Here is a 17,769-nt window from a genome sequence, read left to right on the forward strand (position 1 = left end):
GGCAAAGGTAATCTCACCCCCACCCTCCCACCGGCCCGTGGCCTGGGCCTCTCTCAGCCGCTCTTAAAAATAGCCCAGAACAAGGAGAGCCAGCGTCCGATTACCTCCTGCAAGCAGGATCTGATCTTACTTCACTTCCTGCGTCTGGCAGCCCGGCCCTTCTCTGGGGGCTACTGGACAGGCTTGAGGCCCAGCAGGAGGTGGTCAGGCTGTCAGTCTGTCTCCTGCCCAGAGCTGGGAGCCAGCAGTAGCTCCCCTTCAGGGAAGCTAGGGGGAGCATGGGGAGGAGGGTGTCCTTCCCAGCTCTTTGCCCAACCAGTTGAGTGAGAAATCTCAGCCCTGGAAGTCGTGTGTCCATTTGTAGAAGACGACAGGCTGTCTAAGGGATGAGGGTGTTCTTGGGCACAGGCCTGGCATTGTGGGGTGATGACTGGCTTCCCCACCCTCCGCCTCCCCTTCGCTGAGAAGCAAACACCTTTGCCGGGTCCTGGAAGCTGCAGAATGCCCTCTGTCCCCATGTGCTGTATTCTCCCTCCTAAATCTAATCTGCTTCCCTAAAATCTGCCTAGTAGAGGGGAATAAACGGGCTACAGCTTGGCCTTTAGCCCTAGCTATAGCAAGAATTCCCTAGATGACCTTGGGGAGGCCTCATCCAATGTGAGGCCTTGGTTTTCTTCCTTGTGCAATTAAGATGGATAATTCTGGCTCCTGTCTTACCTCAAAGGGATGTGGTGGGATTGATTAATCAGCCTGGGGAAAAAGGAGTCTGAAGTGATTCTGTGTCTGAAAAATAAGGGCGACAGCACTGCGTTTACACTTGGATTGGTGAGCTTGTATCATTTCTTCAAACTTATGCCTGTTTGGGTGTGTGAGTGTGTGTGTTAGATGTATGTGTCTGTGTGGGATGTCAGTGCATGTGTGTGTGTTGCGGTGTGTGTGTGCACACATTCATGGAGGGAGTGGTTTACCTCACAGCTCACTGGTTGTCCACACTTGTCATTTTTCTGCCTCATGGCCTCCCCACCTCCACCCCCTTTTGTTCTGTTGGATCCAAGACTCTGGGCTCCCTGTTGACTCTTATAGACTTGATCTCCCGAATCCCTTTAGCTTCCTGGGGAGATGCCTAAAAGGAAGGTATTGGTGAGGAAATTAAGGCTGAAGGAAAGCTAGTCATTTTCCAAAGGCCCAAGACATTCAAGACCTAGCCCTGCATCTCTAGCTCCTGTCCCCCTTTTCTCCCTGACCTTGCCCTCACCCTCTAGTAACATTGTCAGGTTCCGAAATTTTGCCATGTTCTTTCTCACCTTCAGAACTCTCTACCTGCTCTTTATCCCCTCACAGAATGCCTCTAGGCTCCCTTTAGGAACCAGCTTACACTTCCCTCCCCTGACATCCCGCCCTGGCCATGAGTCCGCCACCATTCCTCGTTCTTTCCCAGCGGTGGCACACACCATACCTTACTGGAGCTGCTTATTTAATTGGGTGTCTTGCTGCCAGAGTGTAAACTCTATGAGGACAGGGCCCTTCCTGTCTTACTCCTAACTGCCTAGCACAGTGCCTGCCCTCTGGCTGGGCTTCGGTACATATTTGAAGTAATCACGGATGAATGAGCAAATATAAATGACAGGCGAGTGAGAACACAGTGCTCACGTGCATTGCACAGATGAACACACGTGGCTCCACCATCCATGAGATCCCCTCACCACCACCCCCACATCACACTGATGAGCCTGTCAGGACAGCAGGTCATCTGGGCTCCTTGGGCTGATTGGGGATTCAGCAGAAGACCTTGTCCACGTACCTGGCTGCATTTCAGAGAAGACAAAACCAAGAGCTCAGCTTTGTAAATATGTGCTGCTGGGAAAGCCCTGGAAGGGATGTTGGGCAGCCCCCGAGAGGAGCCCACTTTCCCCAGCGCAGCTGCCAGGGCTGGTGGCATCCGTGGCGTCTCACGTTCGTCTCTCTCCCCACTGATTCACGTTTGAGTGGGACTCTGCCAACTTCCAGCTTCTCACCTCTCCTTCCTGCCCCCACCTCCCGTCCAGGTTTGGTCCTGGCCCCAGTCCAAAGGGCGGAGCTGCTCTTCTGCCCATGCCCCCTGAGCCCCCAGACCATCGCCCACCATGCCCAGTCCCCTGGCTCCCAGAAGAGCCGCCCCTCTCCCCATCCCTCCAGAGCTCCCGCAGCTGTGGTGGCTGCAGGTTTGGAGGAAGCGGGCTTGCTGCGACTGACGTCTCCACCTGCTGGCCGTCCCGACCCCTTCTGCATGCAGCTCTCCATCCTTGCTGCCACTGTTGCCCTTCTTGGGGCTGTTGCTGCGGCTGCCGCTGCAATATTTTCTAACCCAGGGACCCCGGGGAAGGGGGGGAGCATGGCCCGACAGCTGGCATGGTGTGCCACTCCTGCAAGGACCTACCCCTGTTGGATGCTCCGAGTAAGTTTCCCCTGAGAAAAAGTCCAAGGGAGGGGAGTTAACCCTCTGACTGTGTTGCTTGTCCCCCCAGGGACCCTTCCATGAAGACTGAGGCAGGCGAAACTGCTGAGAGCCTGCTGACATGACATCGGCCACGGAGTTTGAAAACGTGGGCAACCAGCCACCGTACAGCCGGATCAGTGCCCGCTGGGCTGCCCCGGACGATGAGCTGGATAATGACAACAGCTCAGCCAGGCTGTTTGAGAGGTCCCGGATCAAGGCCTTGGCAGGTACCATTGGGGGCTGTGGGGGCTAGAGGAGCTGGTCTCACAGTCCCAAGCTTCAGTTCCCTCCCTGCCGGTGGTCAGTCTTCCGTGTGCACTGGCGAGAGCCCTGGCAGGGACATGATGGAGACACGGTTGTGTGGCTTCGAGAGACCTGGCCCTGCTGGGAGGGAGCACAGGCTCAGGGAGCCTCTGCTCCCGAGCATCCCTCACCTCGTCCCAGGTGGGAGGCGGTGCCAGCGAGGCCCTGCCCTCTGCCTCTGTCCTGAATGACCTGTGGCCAAAGAGCGAAGAGAAGGTCTGGGTGAAGGAGTGTCTGAGGGGCTGGCCGGCCAGGTAGAGGTGCATGGGGCTTCATGATGCACCTCAGTCCCCTAGGCAGAGATAGAGAAATTATCATCATCCTCGCTGTGGTCCCAAAAGAAAAGACTGATTTGATAGGAAATTGAGAACAGATAACATCCTCCCCACAGTGGCTCAGGAAGCTGGATTTTCTGGACTAAACCTCTTATCCTTAAACTGGAATTAGATTTTTACTTAGCAGGTTCATAATCGATTTCTGTGTGTGTGTGTGTGTGTGTGTGTGTGAGAGAGAGAGAGAGAGCACGCACTTAAATATCCAGCAGAAATGGTTTCTCCTCCACCCTGCTGGCTGAGATCTGATTCTTGGAATTTTTTTTCCTACCAACCCCTGAGACTATTGCCTCCCTGGATCCTGGCCAAGGGTAGCTATGCTCTGGCACGAAGTCCTTGGCCAATAAGGGAAGTTTGAGTTCTGTGGGGTATTGTGTGTGTAGAAGGGCTAGGGGTAGATTCCATCACCTGCTCCACCAGTCATGAACCCATATCAGATTTGTTTCCCCATCATCAGTTGTCCCCATCTTCACTTTGTAAGAAGGACCCAGCCTCTCCCACAGGCACTTTCTAGAGCGATTCTCCCAGTGCCCCATCACTCAGTGGCCCTATCTGAAGTTCCTGGTAGTACTCTTCTACCTTCTTTTCCTCCACTGTGCTCCCAGATGCCTCAGTCTCCAGCTGACCTTGAGTCATGAGCAGGGCCCTCGGCCCCTCTGGGACCATAATGGCCTTTCATCTTAGGAGTATCTGGGTTTCCCATTCTGTAAAAGAAATGGGGTGTCTCATTCCCTTGTCATGATGGAGAATCCATTCAGGGCTCAGCCATCAGCTTTTGTGTCCTTGTTCTTTGTAGGAAACTCCCTTTCTTCTTCCTTCATCCCCTCCTCCCCATTCCCTACCCTTAAAAAGTCCTTCCTTGGTTTTCCTTGAGGACAGATAACAGCACCAATCCCTTGCTTTGCTTATATAATCTTAACCTCTTTAAATAAGCAAACTAGGAACGCTTGTCTTTGCCAGTCTGGTTTTACCGTCTTTAGATCTCAGAGCCACCTGAGCCTGACTGCAGTGACCCTGGTGATAGAGGGGGAGAGGGATTCCAAAAGTCTTGTCAAAGGACAGTACAAGGAATGGGACTGTCTTTTGTGCAGGGATCCTTTGATATGTTTCACAGATACCCTGTTTTTTAAGAAACCAAGGTAAATTCCATTTTAACAGTGATTTATTATACTCCTACTATGTGTAAAGCTAAAACCCCTGACCAGACATGAAAATGGAGAAGAAACCACAGAGATGAATTCAACATAGTATCTGTCTCTAAGGAGTTTATGATCTATTAGGGAAAATGAACGATGTTCATAATTAATTAGCACAAGTAGAATTAGAGAAGAACCATAGGAAAGTCACATAATTAAATGGCAACGAGAGAGCAAAGGAAGAGGCACAAGGAGAATCAGCGACTCGTGTGTGGAGAATGCTCTCGGAAGTGAAGGGTGACACGCAGGCGGGACACGTCATCCGGTTGGACAGTGTGAATGGCAGCAAGGTCTGATGAGCAGGTTGGGAAACTGGTGAAAGTAAGTTGATCAGGTTGATGGGGAAAGAGCCTCCACCCGCCTTGCCTGTGTCTCACCAAGAGGTTGCTGCTCATCTACAGAGAATCTGTATGCCCCACCCCCCAGGTGGGGGACCACGGAGTATAGAACTACATGCCTGGACCTTAATGATCTAGACCCATCTGACCAACAGGTAACCATGGCAGTTTGGGAATTTGGGGTCCGTTCAGGATTTTGAAAGACAAACAGCCCTAAGCAGTCTACTGACTTTCCTGAGAATCCACTCTGAGTGACCTGTGGGAGAAGCCAAAGCTTTGGAAGGGTCCAAAGTAGAGAGGTCAGATGAACCCATTCTGGTGGGTAGGCAGAGCAGAGAAAGGGGCTGTCAGGCTCCACCAGTTTTCTTGACCTTTTTCTCTTCGGTATTATCTTCGGGGGTGCCTTGGCAGCCTAGGCAGGGGTCAGTGTTTCCACAGAGGCTGAGGAATCGGAAGTGCCTCTGGTTCCTCTCATTTCAGCCACTCCCTCACGCCTAAGAGCATTCTGGCAAGGAAGGCGTTCAGTCCTGTGTTTCTTACAAGATGGCGGTCATCTGCTTTGTAGGTGTATATGGCAAGGTTGGAGAGATTGGTCTGGCCTTTTCTTTCTGAAATTGAAGGTCTTGAGATGAGAAAAATGTCACAAGACCCAGGTTCCACCTCAAATGCTACTGCCATGAAGGTTGAATCAATTTTCTGTTTTATAAAATGTGGATGGTAGTACTTTCCCAAGGGTGTTGTGAAGGTCAAGTAAGATAAAGTTTATGGAAGTTTTTTATTAGTAATAAAATATTAGGTGAATGTTAGTATTTACAGGAAATCTTAGTAATATCTTTCTGTCCCTTAACTTCAGACATTCAGGATCATTAGCTCAGTCATTGTCCCAGTTATCTTGGCCTGTTTCTTCCTTCTTAACCCCACCCTCCTTTGTCTTAGAAGGCCTGGATTAGAAGAAGGAGCCAGGGACCAGGGAAAATTCTGCTAATGCTTGTGCTTGGAGCTCTTGGCTCAGTCCCCAGAGACCCAGTACACAAAGGCATGAGGCCCCATGCTTTGTAGATCTTTCTCTTTTAAGGCTGCCCAGCCATGTCTCTCCCATCAGCCAGGTGACCCAGAAGGCCCAAGAAACCAAAGGATGATGAGGCTTGTTAGATGTTCTTCCTCATGTGTCAGCTTCTCTGGTCCTTCTCCACTTAGTGACCTGTGGTTAGAAGACTTGCAGTTGGTTAACTGGACTCCATTTTTTTCTGCCTCTTAAGTCAACTTCCTCTCAGTTCCAAAGGAAATACTCCCTATTCTGCCTTTCAGACCATTCCTAGCTCTTGCTCCCTGGACTGAAATAAACAAGCCATCTGGTTATTCCGTGTGGAAACTGCCACAGTGATATACAAATACCTGACCTCTGTCCAAATGAATCACTGGATTTGACACTGTGGATCACCCTGACTGAAATGAAGGGGAGGTGGGCAAGAAAATGCTGCAGAAGGGCATGTACGGGGTGGATTTGACCTTAGCAGTGCCCAGGGGAGGGGTGGTGGGTCCAGCAGGAATATTTGCCCAGTAGGTCCCTGGGCAGATGTTAGCTCTCAGCATCAGCGTCTTAAAGCTGACAGCACCTCCTGAGGTTAAGTGCTGGGTAGCCCTGAGGCTTCTGCCTGAACAGGGATTGTTCTCTGCTTTGATGACTGCCTCTAGCACCTTCCTACTTTTTTGAAAGATTAGGGGAAGGGGAGCAGTTGAAAAGCTCAAGTTCTGCAAACCCCCCCCCCCAAGAGGTTCCAGCCTTCACGTCTCAGTAGAAAGGCTTCCAGTGTTTCCTAGAGCCACCCTCATTTCTACTCACCCCCCGTTTCCTGTCCTTCCCCCTTTTTGTCCTGGGAGCCATTCAGTAAACATTTGTGGCTGTCTGGATGAGGGATGAGGCACAGCAGGCCGCAGGGAATTTACCAGCCAGAAAAGCCCGTCCTCTGTGCTCTCCCCTCATCCCAGAGGCGGCCTCTGCCTGCCTGCCTGTCCCTTCACACCTGGCTGGGCACCCCACTGATTCGGGTGAGGACACTGCCTCAGGGTGGATGTGGCCCACGTGGGAGAGGAGGAATGCAACAGAAAGGTTCCCCCCAAAAGAGAAACCTTGTGCATCAGCCTCCCCCCCTCCTTGCCCACACACTCAGATTGGCATCTGGGCATCCCAAGTGCCACCCACTGCAGGATTTCCAGCTCCTCAGAGCACAGAGGCGTCTGGAAGGTTGCAGTACAGAGAGCAGTCCAGGGCCTCTAGTGATGATCTGTGAGAAGGAGAGAGCCCAACATGCCCTTCGTCCTCATCTGTGGCCTATTGAACACAGTCATCCTTTTCAAACAAAGGGCACAAATTGGTGTAGCCCACTCTTTTTTGCCTTTAAATCAGAATCCAAATGATGTTTCAAACTAGAGATGCTTTTCCTTTCTGCATTCTGTCTTTGTAGCCTCCTTATTAGATAGGAGGTGAGGTCGCGTGGTGAGGTTGGTTGAGGACAATTCAGAGAACACAACAGGGCAGCAGGTGCACAGCGGGCTGTGTCCCTTGCTCTGAAGCACAGAGTTGCTGCCACTTTGAACCTTGAACGTCTTCCAGACCCACTTCGCCCAGGCCCCAAGGTTAAGTTCTGTGCCTGGCAGATAGTCCATCAGAGCCTTAGGACAATGGCCCTCAGACCCCGCTGCTCCCTGCCCACCCATGTTGGCTCCCTGGAAACTCCATAGAAAGAGGGTGGTATGGGCTTCTTCCTGACTTTGGTAGCCAAAGGTAATGCATGACCTTTCCCTGGGCCTCCTTCCCCACCTGCACCGGGATCACAATGATCTCAGGTGCCCCAGAGGTGCCCCCGTTGCCTGAGAAGGGCTTTGTGTCCAGAGGGTGAATGATGCCTTTCAGAGAGCAGGATTTCACCACAGACTGTGTGCGCGGAGGGGGGTGGAGCAGAGGCACAGGGCTTCAGCAGCTTCTTGGCAGCCTATTAAGTTGACAAGTTCACATACAGCTGCTGGAGACCAAGGCATCAGGTGTTAATGGTCTGAATGTCTCTCTTAAGCTACCTGTGAGAACAAAGATGGTGTCATTAATGAGGGGTTTTTAAAATGTTTTCTTCTCAGATTTCAAAACATGAGTTGGAGTTCTATGGAGAGACTATATTTTGGGAAAATATACTATTCATAGAAATATGTATAATCATCAGCAATCATTTTAGTATACCGTCAAAGAAAAAATAATTGGCTCAGCAGCTTTTTCTGGGAGGTCAGCCATTGTGAGTTTCCCCTCCTTTCCTGAGATGCCACTGCTCAGATAAACCTGCTGGTGACTGGTGCAGACAAATCCACGAGAGGCCAGCGTCGTTCCCCGCCCTCCTCCGGCACCCCCTTGCTGTGCGGTCCGGGGCAGTCTCCCCGGCCCAGGACATAACACCTTCTCCCACTGGCCTCCCTCCCCTCTCCAGAAAAGCTGTTCTTCCTCTGAGAATGCTTTGCAGAACCAAGGCTGTCCCCATTTCTGGGTGACTACTATCTATCATTGTGAAGATTGTTTTCAAATATTAATACGCTGAGGTTAATAATAAGACTCTTCCCTCCCCATGCCGTGCAGTCTGAGTGAGCCACGGTAATAGCCTCCTCCATCTTTGGGACATTCCTGTGGGCTGTCCGCTTCGTTCCCAAGGGCAGGCCGTGACCCCAGACCTTGACGGTGCTGACGGTTCCCAGGCAGCTGGTATCTGCTTCCCCCTCCTCCACCTGGGCACCCCCTGCATGCTGCCAGGCTGAAGAGGCCCCAGGAGTGGTGTTTGTTTCCAAACATCTGTAGCGGTTGCTCATTTTCCCTTTTTATTGTGTCACTGAGAGAGAATGACAGGGAAGCTGGTAGCAGCTGAGTCTCTGGGAGCATTTTGTCTCTAAACCCTTTGGCCTTCAGACTCTGGAAACTGGATCAACAGGGGATCTCATTTTACAGTCCAGTGAGAAGGAAGTAGATCAAATAATCACACGTGTGTCTCTGTACATGTAGACATATGTTCATGATGATGAATTAGGATGAATTCCATAAAGATTTACTGAGAACTACAAGTTTCTAACATAACCTACGGCCTATAACTCACCCAAGGAGGAGTGGGCTTGTTGGAGTGAGGGGTGGAGAAGGGAGGGGCAGGCAGGAGCTGCATCACAGGGGCCTCACAGGCCATGGGTATCTTCAGGGTCCTGGCAGGAAGCAGCCGGCAACTCAGAAAGGTGGCTGAGGAGTTTACTGAGGAGACTATTTGCAAAGGAGTGGCTTGGTCAAAGGACCAAAGGGTGGGAGCCTGCAGCAGGGAGAGCTGGAAGCTCTCAGGATGAAGGACGGAGCCACTCCTACAGCCATCAAAGGGCTCTTGCAGGGAAGTGGCATGCTTACATTTGGGTTGTTAAATATCCCTGACTTCAGTGGGGGGAGCAGGTCATGAGGAGGCTGGGCAAAAGTCTGGGAAGATGGCAGCATGAGCCAGCTTGGGGGCCATAGACAGGGAGAAGTGGCCCATCCTCACATTGTCATCCTTCTGCTCTTGCAGCCATCATGGGCTTTCCCGAGTTAGGTGACCTTGGCCAAGTCACTTTTCTGCTCCTCACCTGGAAAACAAGGGGCTTGAGCCAGATGATGCACAAAGACTTTCCAGCTCTGGCCGCCCGGGAAGAAACCACCTGTTAGAGTAGCGCTGACCACATGCCTCAACCCTGAACCCTGGAGCTTCGGTTCCTGGCTTAGGGAAAGGGAATAATCAATCCTTTTTAGCAAATCAGTAGATTCCCCAGAAATTCTCTTGGTTCACTAAAGGCTAGGCTGAAGCCGAGTCCTGGACCATCTCGACTTCTGTGGCCTCATGTTCTCAGGGAGTGTCATCTCTCCTTGCAGCCACCACCTGCATGCATGACAGTGCTTGGTGCTCGCACAGCTGCTGAGTGGTCTCAGGGCTCTTTATCCAGATGATCTCACTGACCCCTACCCACTCTGAAGTAAGCAGGGGAGAGCTATCACCACGCCCCTTCATAGATGCGGGAGGCTGCCCAGCAGGAAGCGCCAGGACAGAATCCCAGGGACTTAAAATCATCACAGTGCCATTAGGGCAACCGCACGTGGGCTTTCTTGAATACCCTTCAGACCTGCGTTATCTCCTCCTTTGCATCCCATCCAGGACACCCCTTCCCATTTTCCTTCCCTTTCTCCTTCCGTCTTACAGCCTCTGAATGCTAGCATCTGCGGGCCAGCCGACCCTTGCTCCGCCCTTGTCCTGCTCACCTCTGGCCATTTCGTTTCCACAGGTCACGTGTCAGTTGGGGCCGTGGCACCTCAAGCAGAGACTTCTGCAGCTGCCTCCCAGCTGGCGCCCTGGCCTCTCCTCACCCAGTCCCATTTCCACAGGGCACTTAGAAGCATTGTCCTCCAACAAATTTTTAGTGAGGTGTTGCTTCACTTAACCTCCAGGGGCGCCTGGGTGGCTCAGTCGTTAAGTGTCTGCCTTCAGATCCCAGGGTCCTGAGATCAAGCCCTGCATCGCATCGGGCTCCCTGTTTGGGGGGGGGGCGCTGCTTCTCCCTCTGCCTGCAGCTCCCCCTGCTTGTGCACTTGCTTGCTCTCTCTTTCTGTCAAATAAATAAATAAAATCTTTAAAAAAAAAAAAAGACCTCCAGGCTTTTCTTTACCTGGAGTATAAGGTTCAAATTCCCTAGACTGTCCTTCAGATTCTTTGCTCTGGGTCTCACCCTCACCCCCTGTATGTGCACATGTGTATGTGCACACACATGCACACACACACACATTTGCCAGTGTCTGCCTTGAGGCCTTTGAACAAGACCCCCTCTTCCTTCCCTGCCATTCTAAAACCATGATCATCTTCGAACCTCACATCCAAATTAACCTTCTTCAGAAACATTTTTTAAAAATCTAAACTGGATATAATAACTTGCTTTCTTTTCCTACTATATGTAAAGACCCTATTTTATTTTTAAAACAATAGGATGAATACTTCTATATCTTTAAACATTTTTATTTCCCAAAAATATATATTTAGTATAGAAAAGATTAGAAAAATAGATAAAAAAGGGAAAACTAGGGACATTGTTAATGACCCATACAGATATTTTAATGCCTATAAATACATGACTGTGTGTAAAGTATGTAAATATTTAAACATTATCTATAATATTATAATCTTAGAATTCTTCTCACTGAGCAGTATACTGTGAATCTTTTTTTAAGATTTTATTTATTTATTTGACAGAGAGAGACACAGCGAGAGAGGGAACACAAGCAGGGGGAGTGGGAGAGGGAGAAGCAGGCTTCCTGCTGAGCAGGGAGCCCGATGTGGGGACAAAGGCAGACGCTTAACAACTGAGCCACCCAGGCGCCCCATGAATATCTTTTCATGTCTGTAAACATGCAGATTATAATTTTCATGGCCATATGGTCTTCCTTTGTATTACTGTACACCAGTCTAGTTAACCAGCATCTTAGTATCCAACTCTGCTCACTTTTAAAGTCAGTCTTATGTGCTGTATTCTTGCCTTTGCACATATGTAATAAGCATCCTAGAGTTCTCTCTCAGAATCAACCCTAGCTAGATTTTAGGTCTTGTAGGTGGGGGAATCCTGTTCTAGCCTTTCACAATACTAGTGTTATGAAAGTTGGTTGGCTGAAAGAAAAGTTCCTCTCCAAACAAACTATAGGGTAGAATTTGTACTACCAACATCGTTTATGATGTGTCCCTGAGGATCTGCCCCTCCGCTCGGCTTTATAGGATTGCCGTCTGTATCTTCAAGGTTTGTCACAAGTTCATGGGAGTTCAAGTATCACTCACTCAGGTTCTCAAAGCTCTTGGCTTCCTGGCATGAGAAGGAGAGAGATCTGAAGCTGTAAACCTACAAAGGACTCAACGTTAAATGATTGGCTTCAGGCCCAGGCTAGTGGTCCATGGACCTTGCATGGTGCCTTCTCGCCCTCTTGTCTTTCTGACCACCCAGCCTTACCCATACCTTAGGCCTGGGTGCTGGTAAAAATGCAGGCTTCCTCAAAAAAACAAAAACAAAAAATTTCTGCAACTTTTCATCAATCATTCATTCCTCAGGGTTTATGAGCTTTATATCCTATTTTTCTCCATGACATCTGTTGTTTCTTATTATGAAAGGAATACATGTTCATTGCAGCAATTTTAGAAACTATAGATAAGCAAAAAGAAAAGTCACCCACAGTGTTACCACTCAGCTGTAACAACATCCAGCTGAAGCTTTCATTTTTAAATGGATATTAAAAATTATAAAACTGGGGTCCTATTATGCATATAATTTTATAATCTGAACTTTCCCTTAAAATGTATTCTAATATCCTTTCTTGCCACTGAAAGGTCTTCTACAACCTTATTAATATCTTTATAAGTACCAAAATGATCGTATAATCCTGTTTTGAATACTTAGGTTGCTATTCTCTATTCTTGAGAGCAGATTTTTTTTTAAATTTTATTATGTTATGTTAGTCATCATACAATACATCATTGGTTTTTGGTGTGGTGATCCACGATCCATTGTTTTCGTATAACACCCAGTGCTCCATGCAGTACGTGCCCTCCTTAATACCCATCACCGGGCTAACCCATCCCCCTTCCCCCCTCCCCTCTAAAACCCTGTTTGTCTCTCAGAGTCCATAGTGAGAGCAGATTTTTAACAGACAAAAGAGGGAGAGAGATGAAGCACTCAAGGAATTTTATAGGAAGCTATGGCAGGAATGACTAGATGGGCCTAGACCTGGGTGATTAAGGTAGATATTTCAACCTTACCATTTGACTTAAGAACAGCCAATATGTAATAAAGCTTCTATTTTAAAACAGCCCCACCTGGGACTTCCGAAAACAAACTTACCAGATGCCCGTGATGTCAGGAAGTGAAGCAGGTACCGCAGTAGGTGGGGCCAGTGACAGGTGTGCTGTGGCCAAGGGAGGAGGGAAGTTGAAGGAAGAGCCGAGAGGAAGCCTAGAGAAGGCATCACACAGGAGAGGGAAAGAGCCTTGACCCCAGGAGGAGAGCTAAGTGCTTTAAAACAACCGTTGGGGATATTCAGAGGGCCAGACCTCGTAGAGTAGCTCTGTGGTGGTCAGGGAGGCAGAGGGAAACTCTCCCTCCTGGGCTCTGTTCTCAGGAGGTGGAGGGGGTGTTCCTCACCTCGTAAACCTTCTCCCTCTCTCCCTTCCCCCTCTCTTGTGGCTCAGCTGGTTAACCATGCTTGTGATTTTTGTCTGGTGAAAAGTTCTGAGGCAAGACACAAGGCAACTGGGCTATCTTGGAGAGAGGAGGAGAAAAAACAGTTTAATATTTTCTTTAGAAAAGGAAAAATGGGGGGGCACCTGAGTGGCTCAGTCGTTAAGCGTCTGCCTTCAGCTCAGGTCATGATCCCAGGGTCCTGGGATCGAGCCCCGCATCGGGCTCCCTGCTCCGCGGGAAGCCTGCTTCTCCCTCTTCCACTCCCCCTGCTTGTGTTCCCTCTCTCACTGTGTCTTTCTGTCAAATAAATAAACAAAATAGTGGAAAAAAAAGAAAAGGAAAAATGTATTTCTCTATTGAATAAATAATATGTACATCCAGTGGGTAACACTCAAAAGATGCATAAAATAGTTTTATTCCCACCTTGGTCCCCCCAGATACCCAATTCTTTTCCCATAACCAGTGTTATCAGTTTCTCATGTAACTTTCCAGGAATATTTGATGCATATATTACCAAATGGTCTATATTATTTCTCCCAGCTTTTTTTTTTTTTACTATACATTGTTCTATAATGTGCTTTCGCCCCACCCAAGATATATTGAAGATTGTTTTATTGATATTAATACATAAACAACCTCATTTTTTTAATAGCAATTAAGTATTCCAGTGTATGGACATACAGTTTTCATTTAACCAGTCTCCTATTGGTGAACATTTTCATTGCTTCCAGTCTTTGTCTCTTTTTAAAAATGCAATGAATAAACTTATATATCGATTATTTCCCAATGTATGAGTTTATCTGTAGGACACATTCCTAGAAGTGGAATTACTGAATATATAATTCTGACCATTCTTGGCAATATTGTTTCTTATACCTTCTCTAGCAACATATGAATGTTTTCTTTCCCCACACCCTTAACCAAACACTGTATTTTATCAGACTTTCCATCTGTGCCTGCCCAATAAGTGAAACAGTGTCTTGATGTACTGTCATTGTACTTTTTGGCTTTTAATATGAAAAATTTCAAACATACAAAAAAAATACAGATAAAAGTATAATGAATCATCACCTCGACTTAACAGCTGTTCACTTTTTGCCATATTTGCTTGTCCATTTAGGGGGTTTGAAGTATTTTTAAAGTAAATTGAAGATTGTCCAACATTTTACCCCTAATACTTTAATATGTACCTCTGAAAAACAAGAACATTTCCCACCTAACCATAATACCACTATTACACCAAGCTTTACCCCTAGCTTAAAGCTATGTGCTGGCAAAAATGCAGACTGAATACAATTAACATCAACTCTAATATAACCTAATACCCACTTAATATTCAAATTTTCCCAGTTGTCTCAAAAATGTCTTTTATGATTAATGTGCTCAGACTAATTAAGGACCATTTATTAAAATTTTTGTATATGTTTATACTTTTAATTTGTACTTCTATGAATAGCTTGGACAATTTTCTACACATTTAAGAGATTTTACAGTTTTTTTGTTAACTTTTTGTTCACATACATATGTCCATTTTGCTGTTGGATTGTGGGTCCTTTTCCTCATTAATTTGTATATGTTCCTTATATCCTAAGTGAATTGGCTCTTTGTGATGTGAGTTACAAATATCTTTAGTCATTTGTTTGACTTTGCTTACGGTATTCTAACCCACACAAGTTTTTTTTGTTTTTTTTTTTTAATTTTAATTAAGAGGAGCAGAAATTTTGCCTGAAGTTTTTTTTTTAATGTAGTTGAACTTTTCAATATTTTATTTTATGCCTTTTGAATTTTGTGTCCTATACCAGCATTATTAAAAAAATACATTCAACCATGATTTGTTTTGGTATTTTTATGGTTTCATTTTTACATTTCAGTTTTTATCCAAATGAAATTATCCTGGACCATGAGGTATATATTTAAGTTAATTTTTCCTGGATGGCATCTAGTTTTGTCCACACCTTTTATCCAATAATCCTTCTTTCCCCTTTATATCTGAAATACCATGTCTATCAGATATTAAATGCCTATCTGTGCTTGGAACTATTTCTGTTCCATCAATGTGTCTATTCATATTCTATCTAGTAGCACAAGTTTTATCATTGTACCTTTATGCTGTGCTTTACTATCTGATAGAAAAAGCACTTGGGAAGGCCTGTTACTCTTCTTTAGGAATTTTCCTAGCTATTTTTGTTTTCCCAATGAATTTCTCATAGCTTCTCTAGTTTTCCCCAAATTATATAATTTAAATATAGCTAAAATAATATTCAATATATAGATTAATTTAGGGTAAACTGACAACTTTATGATATTGAGTTTTCCTCTTCAAGATTCGGATGTGCCTTTCTACACACATGTTCAAATCTTTTGTATGCCTCAGGGGCCTTTTCAGGTTTTCTTTATGTAGGTTTTACACACTTCTTTTTAAGCTGAAACACTGTTTTTTGGGTTTTTTTTTTTAAGATTTTATTTATTTATTTGACAGAGAGAGAGACAGTGAGAGAGGGAACACAAGCAGGGGGAGTGGGAGAGGGAGAAGCAGGCTTCTCACTGAGCAGGGAGCCTGATGCGAGGCTTGATCCCAGGACCCTGGGACCATGACCTGAGCCGAAGGCAGACGCTTAACAACTGAGCCACCCAGGCGCCCCTGAAACACTGTTTTTTTTAAATTATCACTGAGGGCCTTATAAACTAGTATTTCAGAAAAAGATCCTGCCATCCCTTCAGTGGTATCTTTTGCCTCTAGGATTAAATCTAAACTTAGCCTTTCATTCAGGGCTTTCCATATTCAGCTAAAAACCTGTTTTCCACATGATTCCTGCTTACCTGTAGCTACCCAGCGGCCCCCGAAAAAGCTCCATCCTTCCATGCCTCTCTGTCTGGGAACGTCTTGCCTCCCTGGCTCCCCTCCTCCTCTGCTTGTCCAAAGTGGTTTTCTTCATGAGACCACCCCACCCCCCACCCCCCGCCCACCACCACCACCACCTACCGCTTGACTATTCCAATTAGAAATGACCTCTTTCCTCTTTGGCCCATGACCATTTATCTGGTCACCTTGTGACAGCTTTTATATTATTAAAATGAACTGCCTTTTAGCTCTTGTGTGGTTGCAAAATTAACTGCTTGTGGGTTTTTGTCTTGTTTCCTCAACGAGATCATGAGCCTCTTGAGGAGAGGGAGCCTGCCTTGTGCCCCGCACAGCATCCAGGACAGGACCCTACATGTTGTAATCGCAGTAGTCCACACCTTTTAACAGTGATGTTAACAGTGATGAGGACGTTTACAGCTAGCTTTTTGCGTGCCAGGCACTGTTCTAAACACTTTCCATGTATAAACTCACTTACTAGTGGATAGATATTTGAGTTTTGGTATTGTGGGTTTATTTGACCTCAAACCAAACCTTTGAAAAGGAGTGTAAAAGGAAGAGCACCCAGTCACAATATCCAGACACTTATTCTAGCTGGCTGTTCAGAGAAGAGGGTGAGATTTCTAGGAGAAGCCGTGACATGTAGGGGAGGACTGAGGATGGCCACAGCCTGGGAAGGAAAGAAAGAGGAAGAAGAACAGGCAGGAATGGAGATGCCCTAAGCTTGAGGGCAGCAGAAGCACCAGGGTTGTCTGAGGCTCTGGCTTTGAGTTGAGCCATGCTGGTGGATTTGCTCCCTTTTCCTGCACTGGCACGGTTAGGAGTCTGGAAATAAGGTCTGACCCCTAGCCGGACCTTGCTGAGCCTCCATTCCACAGAGGGTCACTGCAAGCTGGCCCAGGTTCCCTGGGGATAGCAAGCCCCATGCATGGCCACTGCCCCAGCCTGTCCCCACCAGCCGGGTTCCCACCCCAGCTGGCCCTGGACCACCGCCTCTCCTGCACTTGGAAGGCTCCTGATGAGCGCCTGGGCCATGCTCGGAGTGAATGTGCTGAGCATGCCGATGTGGGACAGCCAGAGCAAACAGCTAATGGAAATTAATTCCCACCCCTGGGCCTTTTCTCTCCTCAGGCTCATCATTAGCTTCTCAGAATCTTTCCCATGTCTCTACACTGCAGAATGTTTCAGGTGCTGGGGATTCTGGGCAATTTCACCCTAGCCTCCAAGTAAAAGGCAGCCAGGAAGCTGCCTCCCTGAGCTCTAAACTGTGGCTCCAACATTTTGGGGTCCAGGAGGCTTCATTTGTATGTTGAAAACTGGGGAGGTCTAAGGGTCAGTTAGGACACATCAGTACCAATCTGTGTGCCAGGCCAGCAGCCAAGAATTAAATCCCACATCCCCGGCTAAAAGCACTTCCTTACCCTTTGTCAAGCACAAATAAAAGGGTTTCAGCACCTGTGTAATGAAATTTTTGGATTCTTAAAAACAGGAAAAGGAGAGAGGAAGAAAGCACTTTAGGTTTTTGATACATTGATCTCTAGAGGGGCTAAAACTTTCAGCCCCTTGGTCAAAGCTCCACAGTCCGTTGGAAGAGCTAACGCCTTCTTTAAACAGACCTAGTTTCTAGGGAAGGCACCATGGGGTTGTGGCTGGCTCTGCTGAATCCAGACATGCCCCAGAATAAATGCCAGTGCATCATTGAATCTTCAGTTACATTTTACTGAACAGTCCTTGAAATCAGGAAAGTGGTTTAATTTGCTGCCAACAAAAGAGTAAGGAGAGTTTTTCCCCTGAAACTCTGCCCAGAGGTCCACGTTGAATGGATTGCCATTTTAATTTTATATGTGAGACTTAGAGAGTAGTGGTGTTTTTCCTCTTTGTGGAAGTCTTATTTAGATGGCTGCCATTGAAGTCTTTCTATGGGACACCAGGGCTCGTCTTCTTTATAATAGAGTGTGTCTGCCTCAAGGAGAGGGCTGTCTTTCCTGTCCTTGAGTCCCACCTCCCCCCAGAG

The 17,769-nt window shown here is 47.3% G+C and overlaps 1 protein-coding gene across 1 annotated transcript in view; it reads left to right on the forward strand.

Annotated features, from left to right (window-relative positions):
• The first annotated feature begins 2,549 nt into the window (after positions 1-2,549).
• SPTB (spectrin beta, erythrocytic) overlaps positions 2,550-17,769 on the forward strand; it is a 63,502-nt gene continuing 48,282 nt past the window's right edge. The window contains 1 exon segment of the mRNA XM_021701335.2: positions 2,550-2,703. Within this exon segment, the coding sequence (XP_021557010.1) occupies positions 2,556-2,703 (148 nt within the window). The 5' untranslated portion in view covers positions 2,550-2,555.

This window comes from Neomonachus schauinslandi, chromosome 9, assembly GCF_002201575.2.
Source record: "Neomonachus schauinslandi chromosome 9, ASM220157v2, whole genome shotgun sequence".
Taxonomy (NCBI): Eukaryota; Metazoa; Chordata; class Mammalia; order Carnivora; family Phocidae; genus Neomonachus; species Neomonachus schauinslandi.